General features: G+C 30.8%; 2 protein-coding genes across 2 annotated transcripts; both read left to right on the top strand.

Annotated features, from left to right (window-relative positions):
• Window positions 1-403: 403 nt before the first annotated feature.
• Window positions 404-5825, top strand: LOC8285800 (GTP-binding protein BRASSINAZOLE INSENSITIVE PALE GREEN 2, chloroplastic). The gene is made up of 3 exons (XM_048379461.1): window positions 404-1770; window positions 3442-3609; window positions 4646-5825. Exons 1-3 carry the CDS (start codon window positions 526-528, stop codon window positions 5036-5038), a joined length of 1806 nt encoding a protein of 601 aa, XP_048235418.1. The 5' UTR covers window positions 404-525; the 3' UTR covers window positions 5039-5825.
• A 13214-nt stretch (window positions 5826-19039) lies between these two features.
• Window positions 19040-22669, top strand: LOC8285799 (metal tolerance protein 4). The gene is made up of 7 exons (XM_002531595.4): window positions 19040-19639; window positions 20484-20656; window positions 20788-20986; window positions 21613-21791; window positions 21875-22025; window positions 22114-22244; window positions 22347-22669. Exons 1-7 carry the CDS (start codon window positions 19432-19434, stop codon window positions 22521-22523), a joined length of 1218 nt encoding a protein of 405 aa, XP_002531641.2. The 5' UTR covers window positions 19040-19431; the 3' UTR covers window positions 22524-22669.
• The last annotated feature ends 541 nt before the right edge of the window (window positions 22670-23210 follow it).

Below are 23210 nucleotides of genomic sequence, written 5' to 3'. Positions count from 1 at the left end.
TTGGGTTAGTTTTTTAGCTCATAAGAATGATGCTTTTGAAGTTTTTAAAAATTTTACAAAAAAGAGTTCAAAACAAAAAAGATTTTACATTTCCAAAATAAGAATTGATCATGGAAAAGAAATTGAAAATGCTTCGTTTGAATCATTTTTATCCATTAAAAAACAAAACTATTACTATCTTGCATATAAAAAAATGAATTAAAAAGAGTTGAAACGGTTTCATTTAGCGTCTAAAATTAATTGAGTTTTACGTAATTTTATGAAAAAATAGATAAAATTAGCTTTAGTGGTGTAATTATTTTATTTTCTAAAATTTAAAAATATAATTTAACTATTTAAAAATTTAGAAATTTAATTGTATTTTGGTATAAAGTCCGGGGCTCACCTGGAAAGCTAAACAAAGCAGAACTTAGAAAGATAGAGCCAACCAAGCCACGGCTTCTAAAACCCTAAACCCTTTTCCAACAACTGTAAAACATCGATCAGGGAAAACAAATAAGAAAAAGTAAAGAGGGCAGAGAAGAAATGATACTAGCAAGAAATCTCTCTTCTTCAAAATCAAAACTAAAACCTCTCTTTTCTTTATCAATCCCTTCTATTCTTTCTCCTCTCTCAAATTCAAATTCAAATCCTCAATTTTACCAATACCCACTTACATTTCCTCCTTCACTTTCATATTTCTCTTCAAAGCCCATTAATTCTAAACAACCACCACCTTCTCTTTCTCCTCCTTTATTCCTTCTCACCCGCGACGGTAATTACGACGATGCTACTCCCCCGGCCGCCGTCTGCCCTGGCTGTGGAATCCACATCCAAGATTCAGACCCAAAACAACCTGGGTTCTTCACTAAACCTTCAATCAAAGACCCAAATTATAAATCAAGATCAAGTCTTGTTCCCATTTCGTTAGAATCTGAATTCTCAAATTCTTTAAAAACAGGTGTTGTAATTGATGATGATGAAGCTGAAACTCATGATTCTAAGCAAAACCCAGTAACAACGACAGCAGCAGAGAAACCCATTGTGTGCGCGCGGTGTCATTCTTTGAGACATTATGGCAAAGTGAAGGATCCAACAGTTGAAAATTTGCTGCCGGAATTTGATTTTGATTCTACTGTCGGTAAGCGTTTAGTTTCAGCTTCTGGTGCTCGTTCTGTTGTGCTTTTAGTTGTTGATGCTGTTGACTTTGATGGGTCTTTTCCTAAAAAAGTAGCTAAGTTAGTATCAAGTGCAATTGAAGAGAATTTCAATTCTTGGAAAGAAGGGAAATCAGGAAATGTGCCAAGAATAGTACTTGTAGTGACTAAGATTGATTTACTGCCTACTACTCTATCACCTACTAGATTTGAGCATTGGGTGAGACAGAGAGCAAGAGAAGGTGGTGCTAGTGTTATAAAGAAAGTACATTTTGTGAGTGCAGTTAGAGATTGGGGATTGAAAGATTTAGTTGATGATGTGATCAAGATGGCAGGAGCTAGAGGGAATGTATGGGCTGTAGGGATGCAAAATGCAGGTAAAAGTACTTTAATAAATGCCATGGGGAAATGGACTGGTGGAGGTGAAAGGAAGTTAACTCATTTGACCGAGGCACCTGTTCCTGGAACAACATTAGGGATTGTTAGGGTGGAAGGTGTTCTTCCAGGGCAGGCTAAATTATTTGACACACCGGGGCTTTTGAACCCACATCAAATTACAACAAGGCTAAGTAGAGATGAGCAGAAGCTTGTTCACATTAGTAAAGAGTTAAAAGCAAGGACATATAGAATAAAGGTGAGTTTTCTTGGTTTATTAACTCATCTTAAAATGTAACTTTAAAAGAATTTGAATTTTTTTATATTGGGCTTATGAAAATATTTTTATTATATGCAACTTGTAAACATGTAGCTTGAAGAACTCTATTTCGGTTAAGTCTTTCTTTTATCTTCAGAAGCATTTTATTGTTATGTACTTTTAAGTTCTAAGTTGTAGCTTTAATACTGCTTGCTTCTTTGAGTACTGGATATAACTAGCCTTAGTGAAAAACCATAGGGAGAGGTCAGACTTAGTTTCAAAATAGTATCCTTTCACTGACTTGCAAATTGATTTGATTCAGGTTTCAAACTTTATGGTCAGATGATGCAAATTTAGGTTAACCAGAATGTAAATGAATTTGTGATCAATAATTTTTTAAGTCTACAGTTTGAGTTTGTTCCATGATCTTCGTTATTTAAGTCCTCCATTTTATTTCCTAATATTATGGCACTCTTCTGTATTCACGTGCCTCCAAGTAACTCATTAAATCTTAAAGGAGCTTTAGGTTGCCATGTACTTTTGTATTTGGCCGCTAATTGTGGTATTTTGCCTTAGCAGCTTGGAGGAAAACTTTGATAATGTTAAAATAATTGGTAGTTAAAGACTCAACAATGCCAATTTCATGATGAAAATGGAGAAGGAAAGACCTTAGCTTTGGTCCTCTATGTGACAAAACTTTCTATTCCTTCTTATTGGTTGTAGAATTATTTTATAACTGCTTTCTTGGAGTCTGCTCTTATTATTGCTGCTACTTGCTAGTTTGTGCTGTGTTTGAGTTTATGGGGAGGTACTAAAGAGGAATATATCTGATGAATTTGCATAAGTGTTCTACTAAATAATATGCGATGGAGTTAAATGATGCATTCCTACAGAGGTTACAACATATTTGCCTCGCAGCTAGATATAGAACCCTCCTATGCTAAAAGGAATAGATTCTATTCAGTCATAACTTCTGGGGTGTGACGTAGAAATGACAAACAATCGTAATTGTGTTTTTCAAATTCTTCTGAGTCTAGCAGGGAAAAGGAAATGTAATTGACATGTGCTTACCTTCAATTATAGCCTTGTGTACATGATCTTGGAGAACCAGCCTAATTTTCCCATTTTAGCAGCTCTAGCTCATCTCGATTAGTCTAGCAGTGCACTGCTATGATCAATAGATTTCATTTAATTTTTTATTTAACAAAAGTTTTCTAAAATTTCTTTCTTTAATTTTTATTTGATCCGCATATGCGTCTTAAGCATTTATTGTTTCCTTTAGGAAGTTAGTCATTTCATCATTTTGAATTTATTCTGCTGGTTTTAGCTTTCCAGCTCATGACTTTTTATTTTATTTTATTTTGGAATTAAGATCCTAAAGAAAGGGAATTTTCACTAGAATTTAGGTCTAGATACTTATGTCTTCTATGTTGCTTGTGATTCCTCTGCTTGATTCAGTATCTGAGGCATACAGGGGCAACCTGTCCTTGACCTAAAAACAGATAAAGGAACAATTTCTCATACTATGAGCATTCTTTTATGCTTTTAGTTGTGATAAGATTGTATGTGTTACATTTCAATTGCAGCATGATGTTGCCGATAATTTTTTAGGTGTGAACTTTTCTGATCCTCTGATACGGCTTAATGATATCTTGCATTTACTTGTGACAGGAAGGTCATTCAGTTCATATTGGTGGGCTCATAAGGTTGGATATTGAAGAATTATCAGTAGATTCTATTTATGTCACAGTATGGGCATCTCCATATCTTCCATTACATATGGGGAAAACAGAAAATGCAAGCACTATGCTAGCAGACCATTTTGGCCATCAATTACAGGTATGATTTGTTTTGCTTATGTTGGTTTCCATTTTATTAATCTGTAATCATATACCTTTATCCTATATAAGTAATATAGAACAACTTTGTTGGGCTGGCATAGTGGCTGGAATTTATATAGGAAATTAAGGGTATACAACAGAAATAAGTTCAAGTTTGATTTGAAGTAGGAAAAGATGAATTTGAATATCTGCATTTAATTGTACAAATTTAGAATTTGTCACAGGTAAAAACAATAAAAATATGAGGTTCCTGCTTAGAATTCATTGGGCAGCATAGCCAGAGTTCTCATCAGCACCACATCTTGGGTTGAATTACATGAGATAATTAAAGAGCAGATTTGCTAAAATTTCTCTAGTTTTCAGACATCAGCACTTCTAAAAGTTTATCCTTATAAGCATCTGTGTCAAACCTTCAGATACAAATTATTGGTCATAAGTGACTCAAAGCAATAGCATATTAATTTGACAGGGAGAACCTAAAGAATACTCCATATTTGGTTGGCATTGTTAACAATGACAACGACACATTGGCATTTATCACTCTATATAAGAAATATAAATTATGACAACCATTTTATGTGCTTCCAGTAAACTTAGAAACTACATATATACTTTTAAATTATAATTTTTCCAAGTTTGACTACATGTTGGCTATGTCAGGAAGTTATGACTGGTAGCTTGCTTTAGGGGCATATTGCGTGAGGTGACCAATAGCAACACAAGTTGTACTCTCTTCCCTTTCCTTCTTGTTCTAAATTTGTGTAGATATTAAATGCTATTGCTGGGAAATTCATTTTGTGAAAAAGTTGGCCAAGATTATCCAATGACAAAAACAGAAGCTAGATTCATGTCTTAAGCCTAAATTATTGAAGGTCCAAAGAATGTAGCCAGTATCTGGTCATGCTGCTTGTAGTCATTATATATTAGGCCGGACCTCTTTCAAAAGATATGTTTATTGATTTTATCTGCTGAATACGTAAGTAAAAATGGTACATTGGTATGTGATCTTGACAATCTGTCTACAATTTTTCCAGCCTCCAATTGGGGAGAAACGAGTTGAAGAGCTTGGAAGATGGGTGAGACGGGAATTTTCCATCTCGGGGAGTAATTGGGATTCAAGCTCTGTTGATATTTCTGCAGCTGGTTTGGGGTGGTATGCCATTGGACTTAAAGGAGAAGCAGTCGTAGGGGTTTGGACATATGAAGGGGTTGATGTTGTTCTTCGTAATCCCTTGATTCCTTTCAGATCGCAAACTTTTGAAGTTGCAGGATTTACCGTTTCAAAAATTGTCTCCAAGGCTGACAAAGCCTTGAATAAATCCCAACACAAAAGTGAAAACAATAGAAAAGGAAGTGACCAAAAGGTATCTGCAGTTGATGAATCATCATTATCTACTAGGGTCCATACAGGTGCAAGTTCTTGCTGAAATTGCTGGTTCCTGGAAGAGGGAAAATGTTTTAACTTGCATCAAGGTGGTGTTACTGTTCAGTAAATGGGTAGATATGCATCTTTAGAGAGGAGGAAAGGAAAAGTCAGCAACACTTTACCAAGCTGTTGGTTGAAGGTCTTAAATTTTGTTATTTTGCTGCTCAAGTGGTACTAAATCTAGTAGCATATGAGGTGTAGCTTAAATGCAGGAAGGCTACCTGATGTGATTTAAGAGAGATGTAAAAATGGGGTCAGGTTACAGTCATTGTACTGCTGGGCCTTGCAGTCACTCAAAACTCTGATTCTTCTGCAAAATTCCTGCTGCTTGTTTGATAAATGGAGCTCCTACTGTTCTTGTGTTGGGGATGATTCTTGCCAGGACCCAGTCCACTTCCATGGACCAAGACAAATCGATGGCCCCACTTGCAAATGGGACCTACATATCATGTCTGTTTGGTTCACCATGGACCGGCTCTAGAGAATATGTTTCTTCCACTTATGAAAGAGTACACACGGCTTGCCACTGAAATCCTTGGGGAACTTCTTAGTCCTTGCTGGCTAGGTATCATGTGGCAGTGAGTGTGATGCTGATAAACAAGCTTGTGCATTCAGGGAGCAGCGGGAGAGATGAAAAGCAAAAGGGTCTTCAGCGAAATTATATTTGTAATTTTTTGGGTACCTTTCAGCATTTGAATTTGTGTTTTTTGGGCCTATTTTTGGGCAAAACGGGCTAATGTTTCGAATTCATTTTTTTAAAAAAAAAAATACTAAAATCAATAAAAGAATTCATTTTTATGGTATAAGAAATTTACAATGTGATTGTTTTTGGATTGTTCTTACTAAAAAATTCAACCGAAATTTTAAATTTAAAAAGAAAATAGAAAAACGGAAATATATTTATTTTTTTATATTTTAACATGTATGGTAAAATTAAAAAAAATATATAAAATTCTGATCTAATTTAACACTTATGACCAAATTCAATGATTTAAGGCTTCAACTTGGCATTTTTATAGATTTTGAAAAGTTCTATTTCTTTAATTATTTTTAATAGGAATTTTAAATTTGTATGTCGTCTTTTGCATATATATTATTTCTATGGCTTGAATTCATATTTCTTGGTTTTTTACAAATATACAGGAAATGAGCAGCTCAATTTTTTTTTTTACAAAAAAAAATTATTTATACGTTTTTTTTGGAACTGTAATATTCTTTTAATATTTATTGGATACTTTTAGTATCATTTTTTTAATGAAATTATGACAGCATTATTTTTATTCTTATCCACCTTTTTATTGTCATAAAAAATTCAGATAGTTGCTATAAATATAAAATCATTATTTTTATTGACACTCTTGAATGACTTATTTAGTTTTATTTTAATTATATTTTTAATTATATTTTATTATATTTTTTATATATTATGGTATATTTTTTGAAACACACATCTTTATGTCATCAAAACACATTAATTACTATAAAAAATATATAATATTCAATTTATGAATACCAAACATACAGATACAAAATAAAAATAATAAATTTATCTCATTTGGCTGGTTTCACAATAATACAAGTTAAAATAATATATTTTTGTTATTTTTTAGATATATTTTCAGTATTTTTTCATTGTAAAATTCTGAAAAAAATAAAAATTATATAAATAAACTTTTTAAGAAAAAAAAAGCCGTAAAAATGTCATAGAATAATTTAAAAAAAAAATCATATCCCATGAAATTTATTCTTTTTCTTTTGGCAAAATTTTTGGAAAAGGCTACATTATGTTCTCTTATATTTACACCCCAATAGTCACATCAGCCTTTCATTTTTCCTTTTTTCTTTCTTTTCTTTCGAAATGAATCCAGAATTCTATAAATTAATTCAATTAAGCCCTTCCACCTAAAAGTATACACCTTTAAACAACAAATCCCAAACTCCATAAATTAGTTCACTTAAATTCTTCCACTAAAACTATACATGTTTGAAGAAATTCTAAATTATTATTTCTTTATCTAATATTTTTATTTTTAATGTTTTTTTTTTTTCTTTTTACCAAGAACAAGATCTACAAATCCAACCACAAAGAGCACCACAAGAAAGGTGATTTACAATAAGATTTTGACATTTTATTACCCATCTCAATATGGTTAACAACAACAATAATAAATTCAAAAATTAGTTGCTACAACGTCACATCTTAAGAAAACAAATGTTGAGAAAACAAAAATTAGTTGCTACTTGTAAGAGAGTATAAGAAAACAAAGAAAGAAAGAGATGTGTCATTCTGGGCATTTAGTTCCTCACCAACTACAGCTTAAGCTAAGATCTACTAGCTTTCCAAGTGAAGATATTACTGAAAAATGCTTTATCAAGTAATGGCCTGAAAGATAATTCCATAAACATATGTTATGGAACTTTTGATGTTATTGTTGTTGTTGTTGTTATGTAGCCGACCGAAATATAATTAGAATAGTGTTCTGTGTTTTAATCAGATATAATTCACCAAAGAAGAAGAAGTAGAAGAAGAGGGGATAAGAAAAGACAAATAGAATTTGTTAATAAAAGAAAAATAAAAGGAGAGGTGGTGGAGGAATATGGGTAGCTAGGGGTATAAAATGATATAAATTGTTCGACCTTAACTCGGATTCAGTTTGATTTTTAATTCATTCAAATGGTATAATGATTCGAATGTCATCTTATTTTTCATTTATTCAGTAATAAATTTTCATTTATAAAAAAAAAAATAAATAAGAAATGTTTGATTTTCAATTTTTATTGAAGAATTTGTTGAATGTTAAATTATTAGAAAAGGTTACAAGCATTCTTATATATATTTATATTTAGTAATTTAGATTATTATAGGCCGTAATTGGGCGATGCGAGTGGTAAAGTACGATATTAAAAGTTTTAATGCAGCTGCATATTTAAGATTTGAATTTGAAAAATTAATTAAATTAGAAAATATTATTACTATTTTATTTATTCGTTTTCAAATATTTAAACACTTTTAAAAAAAATAATAGAAAAAGAAATAGTTAGATTTGAATGCCTAATTTTAAAGTGAATATATCATAACTACTAAATAGTTATTTGTCCTTGTCATTCTCTTTTCTTTGTTTTTGAAATTATTAAAGTTTGCTATGAATTATGAATTACCTTTCCAACACCTAATAATGCCAACTACTCTTCTAATAGCCATAATGTTAAGGGGTTGGCTTATGTCTTTTCCCTTTCTTCGGCTTCATACAAGGATGGCAATAAAAGATGAGATGAGAAGGAAGGGTATTTTAAAAGCAAGGGAGGAAAAAACCAAAAAACCAAAAGAAAGAGAAATTTTTCATGCTACTCATTACGTGGCACTTTAATATGCCGCCACATGGCATGGCAGCACAATTTACATAAATACTATAAAATATATTGGTGAATTATAATGTGTGATTGAGTATAAAAAAGAATTATTATCGATTATTATTTTTCATCAATTAATCAATTACATGTAATAAATTCTTTTTTCTTTACTATTTTTAAGAGTTTATATTTCTTTTATTTAGAAATGCACTTTATTTAAAAGATGCTAATGAAATTAACTTTATTGAAATTTAAATTCTTAATATGTTATTATATGAACATGTGATTTAAGATTTTTAGATGTTGAAAACATACTAATATTTATTTATACAATAGGTTAATGGATGGTGAAATATCAAATGTTGGTATCAAATTCAATAGCGAAAACAATGCTTATATTTTTTATAAAAATTTTAGAAAACAATATATGAAGCGAACACTAGATGGACAATTGGAAAGAAGAACTTCTTATTATTCAAGACAAGATCAAACTGGTATTGATAAAAGATGTGAACAAGTAAAGTTTGAGCATCCAATTCTCAGAGTTAATTGTTTCGCACAAATGACATATCAATTTAAATTTAATGGTATGCTTGAAGCTGTTTTATTTAAAGCTAAATATGTTCATGAACTTACTCTTACACTAATGAAACACATGTTGAGGTCACAAAAACAAACCACACTTGCTCATAAAGCTATTGCTAATGATACTAAAAAGACCGGATTGTATATTAAATCTATACTTGATTTAATAACTACACAAAGTGGTGGTCACAAATCTAATGGATTTTTAGATAAGAGTTATAAAAATTATATATATCTTAAATGTAGAACAACTATGACAAAAGGAGATAGTGATGTTACTATAGAGTATTTTCATAGAATATGCAATTACAAGATCCATCATATTCTTATTCAGTACAATCTAATGATGATGATTCTATCTTGAATGTATTTTGGGCGGATGCAAGATCTACATCACTTTGGAGATATTATATGTTTCGATAGAACTTATAGAACAAATGAGTATAATAGGCCTTTTGCTCCATTTATTAGAGTCAATCAAAACAAGTAGATCATTATTTTTTGTGCGGCTTTATTATATGATGAAACTACATTATCATTTAAATGGTTATTTGAGACTTTTTTCAATGGAATGTCTAGAAAGAAATTGAGAATGATATTAATAGACCAATATCCAGTTATAGCCAAAGCAATTGAAAAAGTATTTTTATAAACTCATCATTGGTTATGTGTTTATGTGTTTAGCATATTTATCAGAACCCAGTCAAAAACTTAAATCATATCTTTCATTCATCAAAGCAATTTACATATGATTTTGGCTCATGTGTATACGATTATGAAGAAAAAGATGAATAGTTTACGTCTTGGAACAAATGGTTGCATAGGATATTCAAAGAGAGGGAGAAATGGGCTAATGGTATATGTGATACATATGTTTACGATCGATATAAAAAGCACTCATCTAAGTTAATTAATGAATAATGTATTAAAGAAATACTCGAAAGAAAAGCATAATTTTAAGTATTTGTTTGGTAATTATATAAAGTTTAACCTTTTAGGGGTTTAAAAGTTCTTGAAAAGAAAAGTAGTAAGCAAATTCCATCACAACAACACGTAATTCACCAATAATTTATCAATTTCTTTTATAGTATTTTGTGTAAATCCTGCTGCCATGTGGTAGCATATTAAGCTGCCACGTCATGGGCAGCAGGAAATTCATGTTGTCCAGGCAACGGTTAAGATTTCTTCAAAAAGAAAAATACTTATCCTTTTGTATTTAGTTACACAATAAATAATCATTAGAGAAAATAGCGAATAATTAATCAAATATTAAATATTTTTTAATTAGAAATATAGAAATAAAAATAATAATTAATTGAGTTTTAGAAATTTCTCATGAGTTGGAAGTTACGAATTATGACTTTACTTTTCTTAGCGAAGTCTGCTATTATTCCTCCCACTTGGGATATTATAGTAAACATCTCCATCCCCCACGTGGCGAAATTACGCCTAAACTTCTATTTGTGAGCAAAAGAAAAATCATTTTTCTTCACTTTTTTTTCAAAAACATATTTTAACGATTAAAAATGATTTCCTTTTTATTTAATTTAATTTTTTACTAATTTAATTTAATTTAATAAAAAATATAAGTATATAGTAATAAATTTTTTTAAGAAATATTTAAAGCTATAAGACATTTCTATTAAAAGTTTGAACTCTTATTTATTAAAGAAAAAGATTTAGTAACATTTAATATCTTTCTAATGTTTAATGTTTAATGTAAACCATATAAGTAAAGTAATGTTAGGAATAGATAACAATAATGTGCTTGGTCAAGGGATGTTAGTTAACTAACCAAGTCCTTAGGAATATAGCTAGTCTTTAGGAAGCTAGCTTATTCTTAGGATCTGCTGTTTAGATTTAGTAGTTGCATGATTTCTTCTTATTTAAACTCCTATTTTCATCTACTAAGATTATGTGATTGTTGTTCATTCAAACTCTTTAACATTTGGTATCAGAGCAAATCCTTCGGGATTGTTCTGTTCGATTCGTTTGAGTGCACATAAACACTTCAGCTATACCTTCCGTAGTCATTGTGATACAGTTTTCACAAAGATGCAGAACGAAGGTGGAAACAGCTTTGCGCAACCTTGTATTCCCCGATTCGATGGAGACTACGAGCATTGGAGTCTCCTGATGGAAAACTTGCTGCGCTCAAAAGAGTATTAATGTGTTATCGAGACTGAAATTCCTCTCGATGACGATACACAATCTGTAACCAACCAGAAGGCATTGGAGGAGTTGCGCCTCAAAGATTTGAAGGCCAAGAATTATCTGTTTGCTGCTATTGATCGAGCCACCTTGAAAATTATCACCAATCGAGACACTGCCAACAGCTTTGGGAGGCAATGCAAATCAAGTTTCAAGGAAATGAATGAGTGCGTAAGGCACAACTCAATCGTCTCAAAGGATCGTTTGAGATGTTAGCAATGAAACCTGGTGACAGTATCACAACCTACTTCACTCGCACCATGGTCATTGCAAATGAGATGCGTAGCTATAGAGAATGCATGGACGATATGCAGATTGTGGATAAAATTCTTCAATCTCTAACAGAGAGGTGGAATTTCGTGGTGTGCTCCATTGAAGAATCCAAGGATATAACGACTTTAACCATTGATGCACTTTAAAGTTCGTTATTAGTCCATGAATAAAAGTTTATGAAAGATAAAGAGGTGGAGGGTGATGATCAGGTCTTGCAAGCTACACATGATGATCGAACATATGCATGCGGGTGAGGCCGAGGAAGGACAGCATTCCGAGGACACAGTAGGGGTCGCAGCAGAGGGAATTCATCCAGGGAGCATATCATGTGCTACAAATGCCATAAGCTAGGACACTTTCGATCTGATTGTCCAGATTGGAAGTATGAAGCTAATTGTGCAGAAGAGGATGATGAGCTAGTGTTAATGACATTACATTCTACTGGTACAAAAGAGAATGGATGGTACTTGGATTCAGGTTGTTCCAATCACATGAGTGGAGATCGCGCATGGTTCTCCACACTGGATTCAAGTTTTAAAAGTTCTGTCAAACTAGGCAATGGAAAGAGAATGCAAGTACAAGGGAGAGGTAACATCAAGGTAACATTGAACAATAAGACTTGTGTTATCTGTGATGTTTACTATATTCCTGAGTTAACCAACAATTTGTTTAGTCTTGGACAATTCCAAAAGAGAGGTCTTGCTATTTTGATTAATAAGGGGGCATGTAGAATATCACATCCAAGTAAGGGGCTGCTCGTTCATACTACCATGAGTCACAATAGGATGTTTCTCATTCTCCCAGATGTCTATAAGTCTCTTGTTCAAGCAACATGTATGCTTACTACTAGCACCATGGAGACTACCTCACTATGGCGCAGACGCTTTGGCCATTTAAAACTACCAGGCATTTCTACAGCTTCAAACTAAGAACCTAGTTCGAGGAATACCAGCATTAGAAAAGACCACTACAATTTGCAAAGATTGTTTGCTTGGCAAACATCATCGTCTGCCATTTCTACAGAAAAGCACTTGGCGTGCCACTCAAGTTTTGGAGCTTATTTTTGCAGATCTATATGGCCCTATTCAACCAGTAAGTCTTAGTGGCAAGAGATATGTTTTGTGCATTATTGATGATTTTAGTAGGAAGACATGGGTTAATTTCTTAGGTGCAAAATCAGAGACTCTTCACTTCTTCAAATGTTTTGTACGCATGGTAGAAAAAAAAAACAGGTCAAGCTATAAAGTACTTAAAGACTTATCGAGGTGGTGAATTCAAATCAGCAGATTTCAAAACGTTCTACGAAGAACATGGCATGAAACGCCAGCTCACCACAGCATACTCTCCTTAGCAAAATGGAGTTGCTGAGCGTAAGAATCGCACATTGATGAATATGGTGCGCTCCATCATGTCTGAAAAAGGAATGCCAAAGGAGCTGTGGGCAGCTGCTGTGAGATGGAGCAATCATATTCTCAACAGATGTCCAAATGCAGCCTTAACAGAAATGATGCCAGAACAAGCTTGGACAGGACGAGTTCCATCAGTTGCACATTTCAGGGTCTTTGGTTGTCTGGCATATGCTCATGTGCCAAAGAAGAGAAGAACAAAGCTAGATGACAAGAGCAGAAAATGTGTATTTCTTGGGTTTAATGATGAATCGAAGGGATATACATTGCTTGATCCTCTTACTAACAATGTTATTGTGAGCAGGGATGTAATTTTTGTTGAAGATCAGAATTGGCCATGGACATCTACCTATGAGGCTCAGGACTTGATGCAGCTCAATGAGAATGAAACTGATGGTGTTGTTTGGTCTTCAGGAGCCTCAGACCTAGGGAGGGAAGATCAATATGAGAAATCAAAGGAAGAAAAGGCACCAGATGTGGAGATAGCAGAGTCTGCAAAAGCAAGAAGTGATGCAGATGCAGATGCTGCAGATAGAGAAGAAGAAACAGTGTAAACCAGAGTTGGCAGGATCTCTCGCAAGCCTGCTTGGCTTGATGACTACATAACAGATGAAGGAGCAATGCCAGAAGTAGATGAACTAGGCGTGACACATGAGGACATGGCATTATCAGTTGTGAGTAATGATCCTACAAGCTTTGAAGAGGCTATTAAGGAACCTCACTGGATTAAAGCAATGAAGAAGGAGATTGAGTCCATACAGAAGAATAAGACGTGGTCACTGGTTACTTTACCAAACAAGGCAAAGGTAGTTGGAGTCAAATGAATCTTCAAGACTAAATTGAATGCAGAAGGAGCTTTGGAGAAACACAAAGCACGATTGGTAGCTAAAGGCTACTCTCAGAAGCATGGCATCGATTATGGAGAGGTGTATGCACCAGTTGCACGAATGGAGACTGTAAGAACCATTGTTTCTCTTGCAGCTCAAAGACAATGGAAGATTCATCAGCTAGATGTCAAGTCTGCCTTCCTTCATGGAGAACTAGAAGAAGATGTATATGTAGAACAACCACAAGGTTTCCAAGAAAAAGGCTCAGAGAAGAAGGTATTCAAGTTGCACAAGGCACTTTACGGGCTAAAACAAGCACCTAGAGCTTGGTTTAGCAGGATAGAGAGGTATTTTATGTAGGAAGGCTTTGAAAAGTGTCAAAATGAGCAAACACTCTTTACTAAGTAGAGCAAGGCAGGTAATCTACTTATTGTAAGTGTGTATGTTGATGATTTAATCTATACAAGTGACAATGCATTAATGCTTGAAGATTTCAAGATGCCCATAATGAACACTTTTGAGATGACTGATCTGGGATTGATGAGGTACTTCCTTGGCATAGAAGTTTCTCAAACTTCTCATGGCAACTTTATATGTCAGAAGAAGTATGCACGAAAAATATTGGAGAAGTTTGGAATGGAGAATTATCAAACAGTAAAGACACCAATGGTGCCTAGGATAAAATTGCATAAAGATGAAGCAGGAGCTGTTACATGTGAGACAACCTTCAAACAAATGGTTGGAAGCTTGATGTATTTAACATCTACACGACCAGACTTAGCATATATGGTTAGTATCATCAGTCGTTTCATGAGTAAGCCAACCAATTTGCATTTACAAGCTGCCAAGAGAATCATGAGGTACATCAAGGGAACACTGGACTATGGTATCATGTATAAGGGAACTGCCTCTGGTTTAATTGGTTTAATTGGATGATAGAAGGAGCACGTCAGGTTATGTGTTCATGCTTGGAGGAGGGATAGTTTCCTGATTATCTAAGAAACAGCCTATAGTTACAACATGTAAGCAAAATTTAGCAGGTGTTCAAGCCAAGCTGTGTGGCTTAGAAGGATTACAGAACAGCTTGGATGTGGTCATGATGAAGGCACTGTGATCTATTGTGATAATAGCTCCACAATAAAGTTAACAAAGAATCCAGTGTTACAAGGGAGAAGCCGGCATATTGATGTTCGTTTCTACTTTCTAAGAGAGTTGGTTGCAAATGGAGTCATTAAGGTTGAGTTTTGTGGAACCAAGTATCAAGTTGCAGATTTGATGACAAAACCTCTGCCAACGGAGGCGTTCTTCAAGTTCAGAAGTCTTTTGGGAGTTCAAAGAGAAAATGTTTAAGCTAACTTTGTGTCCCACAGTTAGCTTAAGGGAGGGTTTGTTAAGAATAGATAACAATAATGTGCTTGGTCAAGGGATGTTAACTAACTGACCAAGTCCTTAGGACTATAGCTAGTCTTTAGGAAGCTAGCTTATTCTTAGGATCTGCTGTTTAGATTTAATAGTTGCACGATTTCTTCTTATTTAAACTCCTATTTTCATCTAATAAGATTATGTGATTGTTGTTCATTCAAACTCTTTTACAAGTAAAACAAAAAAGAAAGTAGACGTCCAACAAATATAGAAGCAAAATAATAATAACAATATATTAATTTATATAAATAAATAGTCGTAATATATAAATAGAACACTAAAAAATCTTAAGAAGATTATTTTCTTACCCATAGAAATACTTTATCATATTAAACTAGCAATAAAATTTTACATATATAGTTGATGGACATGAAAAGTTAGATTTTTTAAATGCTAAACTAATAATTAATATAATTATTTAATTATATACTAAACTAATATGATTTTATTAATATATTAATTGTAAATTTATCATATTAACTTAATATACTAAAGTAGAATTTTTAATTATTCTTTAATATATAAGTAATTAATTTTATTTTTATAATCTTTTATTTAATTGATTGTGATAAATCAAAATAGCTGTAATTATATATTATATATCTATATAGGTATAATTTAGTAATTACAAGAAAAACATATGGATGTAAATATATTAATATAGAAAGTAAAACATATTTTAATTTATTACAATAATCTTTGAGATAAAAATATTTCTATATAAAATAATAAGGCTAAAAGATATACATACTAAAATTTAAAATCAAAATAATAAATATTTTAAATTAAGAAATTTAGTTATAAAATGATGTTTTTAAAAATAATAATAGTAATTTATTAAATTAATTTTTTAAAAATTATATTAATTTATTATTATGTGAATAATAATAAGTCAAATTATTATAATTTATGTATAAAAAAAAATTGATATTGAAGAGTTAGCAAGTGTAGGTTGGAGCAACATCGGTTATATAGTATTTTTATAATACTTGCAGCAATTTATAATTATTTTATTTTATTTACTGGGATCCATACATAACATTTTTATAATAACTTTTATCAGTTTTATAGTAACTTAATTTAAAGAAAAGGCGCTATCGATTCTTTTGACACTGTATGTTATTGATATTTTATAGTTATTTACTCTTTTTAAATTATTATGATAATGCTATAACTAATTGAAATTTATTAAAAAAAACTATTTTATTTGAGAAATTTTTTTTTAAAAAATACAAAATAAAAACAGTAAAGTTGAAAGAGATATTTTGATGTTACGAAACATATTGACAAATTAATATAAAATTTATTTGAAAATCTTACCTGTTTTATTAAAATTTAGTTTAACTATAACTAGCTTTACATAAATTTGATTATGAAGAATTTTGAATTAACTTTTAAATTTATAAATAAATTTTATAAATTTTAAACAAATTCAGTATAATTGATTATCAAGTTATCTTTAATTACTCTTTTCTTTTTAATTCAAGTGCAATTTTCACCTTTTTATGAATCTATAATAGATAATTTAAATAAAAAAAAAAGATACATGAAGCTCAATAATGAGTTAGTTCACAAAAAGGAAAATCAAAATTAAAGGACAAATCTATAATAAAATACAAAGATGAGCTAGTACATCAAGTCAAAATCAAATGTGGCACATCATATTAAAAGAAGAAAAAAAGAATAGTATAAACCAAAATTGCCTAATTGCTCTTTAACATTCTAAATGTGGTGACAATTGCCAATTAATTGAACCTTCAAACTCTATCCTTTTTCACATCTCAGCTGCATTATCAACATTTTATCTACCATTCAAAGTTAATTTGAAGGGGTAATTTATAGAAATTTTATGGCCTTGAAAATGTTGATCCAAATTATATCAATTGTTATATAGGTATATGGTTGAAAGTCATCCTCTAACATTCTCTTTCAATTAATCATTACTTACTAAATATGATTTATATTTGAAGGTTCGTCGTGAAAATACATGGCCTTATTTTAGAAAGTCGAGGGTGAATGAATAAATTTAAATTTCTCGGCTAGTCTAAATACAAGATCTTTAAATACGAGTTCAGAATTATCTATATGTTAGTATATATGTTATTTTAGTATTATATAAAATTTTTATTATTTTTAATATTATATAAAAATTTTATTAGAAATTTTATGGACCTTAAAAATATTAAATTTAATTACGTCACCAGTCATATAAATAGAATGGAACTCATTTTGGGGCAAAACAAATTGGCTTTGTATTAAAAATCTTCTTCACTTGTACATTATTTTATTTATTTGTCCTTTTGTGACTTAAAATAAATTATCAATACTTATCTAGAAAATATAGCCAACAATTGAACCATATCCATAAAATTCAACATTCAAATAAAACATCCAAAAAAACTAAATTAAGTGTTTAAGATTTTCAGAAAGATATATGTCGAAAGGCTCAAATTTAATAATAATTTAAAAATTATATCCACCGATTTAATACGATGGTGGTAGTTATATATTTCAATTTAAATAAAATTTTAATTTTAAATAATTTTACTTTCATTTGTAATTTTAAAAAATAAAATAATAATTAAAAATTAGTATATAATCTCAGAAATTAATAATAACTAGATAAAATGTAAAGCCAATTATCAAAATCTATATATATTAATTTTTGGAATGTATATTTAATTTTTGACACATAAATTTTTTATTTTGATATGTATATTTATTTTTGACACATGAGATTCAAACTTATATATAATTTTATATCCTTTTATTAATTTATTGATTAGAAGTTATATTTCTAATTAAACACTAACTCTAATTCTAATAAATAGCATATTAATTATTTTTAATATTATATTAACTAATCAATAGTTTCTTAATCAGATAATGATATTAATTCTATTTTAAAAATAATATATTGATTATATTTTAATATTATATTCACTAATAAATTAATTTTATAATTAGATAATAATTTTAATTTTAGAAAATAATATTATATTTAATAATAACTTAATTTATATAATAAATTTTTAATTTTTAAAATAGTAATATTAATATATTAATTTATATAATATTAAAATTAATTAATAATTTATTTTTAAAATAGTTTTATTTTATTATATTAATAAAATTTTAACATTTTAAATAGTTAATTTGCTATGTTAAATATAAAAATTATATTAAATTATATTTTATTAATCTAATTTTAGAATTAAAATATAAATAAACATTTAGTTAAACTTAAATTCATTAACACTATGCTATTTATACTATTTTTTTTTTCTCTCACAGGAAACCGATTTATAAAATAAATAGCTTTTTGACTGAAGTTACTAAAATTGGAGCACTTCTGGTCCTACAAAGACAGTCCAAAAAGATTTTCAAAAAGTTGTGTAGACCGATATAATACTTAAAAGTCGGCAATGCTTTTCTTTCTCTAATATAAATAAATAAATAGATCCTGCTAGAGTATTACTGAGATATTCTATAATTTATTAATTATAAACGGTTAATTAATAATAGTTTTGTTTTTTTATTAATTTTATATATTTTTATTTTATAAATTGGTTTAATAAATAATTAGATATTGACTAAATTTCAAAATAATTTTATTAATCAATAATTAAATATTTTTTATAATTAGTTAATTTAGCATCTAATTTTAAATAAATTATTAAATTTCGCTGATTTTGAAGCCAACTGGTTTTCATATCCTTCATCCGATTATAGTAGTGTTACATAATATATTAAAATAACTCTAAACAAATATTGATTTATATAAGACTATATATTATTATATTAATAAAATATTTTTTTACTTAGCCTATAAATCACAAAACATATGCATATAAAATTCAGCACACACAGTTCCCTCCCCCCAACAAATTTACCTGAATTTTCTGGACAATTCTTTTTTGTCCTCTTAACTTTTAAAATTTCTCTTGTAATTTTTCTGAATTTTCTGTATATGTTTTAGTTTCTTCTTCATTTCAGCCCCCACAACTTCCATAATTTTCAAGATCTCTTTTATGTATTTACATTTCTTTCCTGTAATTCCCTCTTAATTTTTAAATCTTTTGACCCCACCCTTTTTGGAAGTTGCAGCTCTGTCCTTAACCATACATTTTTGGAACTGGATTTCTCTGTATTTGTCTTGTGGTCCATCAGAACATTATTTTAGATTGAAAATCTCCCTGTGCACAGACGTATTTCTATTCCCTTATAAGATTAATAAATGGGTAGTTAGACAGATTGACAGCTACTTAGATTTATCGCCATATTAGTTCCAAAAAGGGTTCAACGAAAATTGGATATGAATGGAAGGTTTGAATTCAAGCTGCAACTCTAAGTCACCGCTACTGACAAATGATCAGAAGCGGCGCAGCGGTAGACTGAGTCGAAGCGACTCGGTTCGTAAACTCAGAGATGAGTTCCTGGCAAGATTACCTGATAAGGTCCGGTCTGGCGTTGATATTGAATCCCCCTTTCACGTTGATCTCTCTAAGACCAATGGGTTAACCAAAGGTTGTCTTCTTTCTTTCTGTCTTTATTTTATAGTTGTTGCCTTTACTTCTTGGTTGAAGAGAAGATTGAGAATTTAGTTGTTAGCTTTATTTTATTGTATTCATTGGTGTGTTAAGTTATTCCTTAATTTAATATTGTTTATGGTCTGTTTGCCATTGCTGTTACTGGTTTAAAAAAATGGATTTGAAATTTTTTAATTTAATAGATTTGATTTTCTTAAGTTTTTTTATAAATTGTTTTTTTTTCTTTATAAATATGCTTATAGAAAAAAATATCAATTTATTGGTTTTTTCCTTAAAATCAGTTTTTAAAACTAAAAGATTAGCAAAAAAAAAAAAAGGAAATTTGAAAAGTGTTTTTCCCACCATGATGCCAAAAGCGCACTTAGAATAGTTCCTTAGTTATAAGATGAAGTGTGATCTTCTCTATTTATATGCGCATCTCCATTAAATGAAGCTTGAAGGTTGGAAAATGATTGAAAATTTAAAACAATTTTAAGAAAATAGGAGTATTTTGATGAGTAGGGTAGTGGGAAGGATTTTTGAGTCAAATTCTATCCTCCATCAGATTATTGTTTGAAATATTTTTTTCGGGTTTGGGGTATACACCGTAACAAATAAGAGAGTAATACATATTATGAATATTTTATATTTTGGTATTCGATAATAAAATTAAAAAATATGTGTCAGTTATTTATTGGTTTGTTGTATAGATGACGAATGCATTAGGCTTTTAAGCAAGAATTTTTCTAAATAAATTAATTTTTATTTTCTATTGTTTTATTTATTTAAATTATTATTTTTTAAGTTATTTATGAATTTGTTTGCTTTTTGAATTTGTTAAGATGAGAAGGAATACTATGAAAGACAATTCGCCACATTAAAATCCTTCCAGGAAGTTGATTCTCTTGACACAGATGAGGATGCTATCCTTGAAGAAGAGAATGCAGAACAGCTGCAAGCTGAAATGGCCATGAAAATATCAAACTTTGCTAATGTTTTACTTTTGGGACTAAAGGTAAAAAAAAAAAAAAAACCAAAAAGATAAAAAAATAAAGAAATAAATGTTCAATTACATTGCAGACTTTTATGATAAGTTAAATTTTTGGATAGATGAAGTAACCCTTTTCTGTTTAATGTATTTTATAGATGTATGCTACAATAAAGAGTGGATCAATAGCTATTGCTGCATCAACTTTAGATTCTTTACTTGATCTGATGGCTGGTGGGATCCTTTGGTTCACTCATTTATCTATGAAAAGCATAAATATTTACAAATATCCTATTGGAAAATTGAGGGTGCAGCCAGTGGGCATTATCATCTTTGCTGCTATCATGGCTACACTTGGTATGCTCTTCTGTCCATTTTGATATCATTCTATTTTTTCAACTGTTGCCAGGCATACTGATACTGAAATTTCTTGTTTAAGTTAAGTTTTTCGCCTGGTTAACCAACTTGTTTTAGCTTCCATATTCTCAGTTTAAATAGACTTATGCAGTAGAATGATACAGCTTTCTCCAAGTGTTGACAGCATACTTCGAGATTTACTGTCGTGTAAACACCACAAGGAAAAAGATGAAGTCTTTTTTTATTCCTGTAACTTGTTAGAAGTTTTCCGGATTAAAGGACCTAACTAATTGCTTTCTACAGTGTAATTATAGGACCATATTGTCCCCAAAGTCTTGCTATTTTATTAGTAGCATTTCTGGTTTGCATAAATGAAAGATGCATGTAAAAGTCTAGGGAACATATAAGTTAGTTGTCCAGATTTCACAATTTGTTACTCTCCTTTAGCCATTGTTAGAAAAGAATTATCAAATCAGTCAACATTGGCATTATGCTTCAATTCCAAGTACGACTGAAGCTTAATTTCATACTCCGTTTTTGATAGATGATTAAGGGTATGACCTATTATTTGTAAAACTGAATGTGGCATGATTTCTTAAAAAATAGAATTGCTTCATTTTTTACAGGCTTTCAGATATTGGTACAGGCAGTTGAAGAACTAATTAAAAATGAGCCTACTTCAAAGATGTCCTCCAATCAGTTGCTGTGGTTGTACATGATCATGATTACTGCTACTCTAGTGAAGTTGGCTCTGTGGATTTATTGTAGAAGCTCAGGAAACGATATTGTTCGCGCCTATGCCAAGGTCTCCATTACTTCCTCAATTAGATTTCTGTTTTAGCTTCTTATTATCAGTTTCATAACTTCTTCGAAACCATAATGCAACAGGATCACTACTTCGATGTGATAACAAACGTGGTAGGATTAGTTTCAGCTGTTTTTGGTGATAAGTTCTACTGGTGGATAGATCCTGTTGGGGCTATCTTCCTTGCAGTATACACAATTACAAATTGGTCTGCAACTGTTATGGAAAATGCAGGTAGCTTCTTCCTGCCTGTCGTTCCGAAAGGAAATGGGATTAAGTATGCATATATATACAACCAATTAAAAGTGGCTTCTTATTGCAGTTTCGCTTGTTGGACAGTCAGCTCCTCCTCAAGTGCTGCAGAAACTGACTTATCTTGTCACAAGGCATCCGCAAGTTAAGCGAGTCGATACTGTCCGAGCTTACACCTTTGGTGTTCTTTATTTTGTAGAGGTTAGTCGTATTTATGCAATTTGACTGGCTTATCTTCCATAGGTACATGTCAGGCTCAGTTAGTTTTAAAAATTAAAACTAGTTTTGGTACACTGGAAATAGGTTGACATTGAACTCCCAGAGGAGTTGCCTTTAAAGGAAGCACACACAATTGGAGAGACTTTGCAGGACAAGATTGAGAAACTCCCAGAAGTTGAGCGTGCATTTGTCCATCTTGATTTTGAGTGTGAACACAAACCAGAGCACTCTATTCTCAGCAGGCTACCCAACAACAACTAGCTATATATATATTTCTGTTATTATAATGGTAAATTTCACTATATACTGGTAAGTTTTGGCTTAATAGTACTGTAGTAATTTTCAGGGCTGTGAGATTCCGAGCTTGAGTTCAGTTCTTATATCATGCATCGTCAAATTTTGGGTTAGTTTACGGTGAAATTATGCTTTTTATATCTATATTTCATAATTACTGATGCCAAGTTTATTAGATACAATGTTGACCATGTCTCCACCATAGGCTGCAAAGATGCCAATGGCTTCTAAACTCTCATTGATGACTTCTAACATCTCTGTAGTTCACTCCTTAACCTATGTTGAAGGCCATGAAAATGTTCAGAAAGAGCTTCTTTGTTGCCACATGAAAGTATGAAGGATGTTCTTACTGCATTGGAAAATTATGGCAGGGAAACTTTTAACAACTGATTTGAAAACCCCCACAGATCAGTCATGCTACAAATATCACAAATAGATTATGACAAAATTGCATAAAAAGGTTCACTCAAATAATTAAAGAATAGCTCGAAGAACATATAATAAAATTTACAAAATATTTTATATATATACATTCATGGAAAATTTTTATGTTGTTATTAGGTGATGAATGTTTTAAAAATACTAGTGTTTGAATTAATCTCGCCTTACTATAACTTTTTTCGGCGAATTTAAGGGATTAATAATAAAAAATAT

The sequence above is a fragment of the Ricinus communis genome, chromosome 9 (assembly GCF_019578655.1).
Source record: "Ricinus communis isolate WT05 ecotype wild-type chromosome 9, ASM1957865v1, whole genome shotgun sequence".
In the NCBI taxonomy this organism is placed as follows: Eukaryota; Viridiplantae; Streptophyta; class Magnoliopsida; order Malpighiales; family Euphorbiaceae; genus Ricinus; species Ricinus communis.
This window is presented reverse-complemented; position numbering and strand designations above follow the sequence as displayed.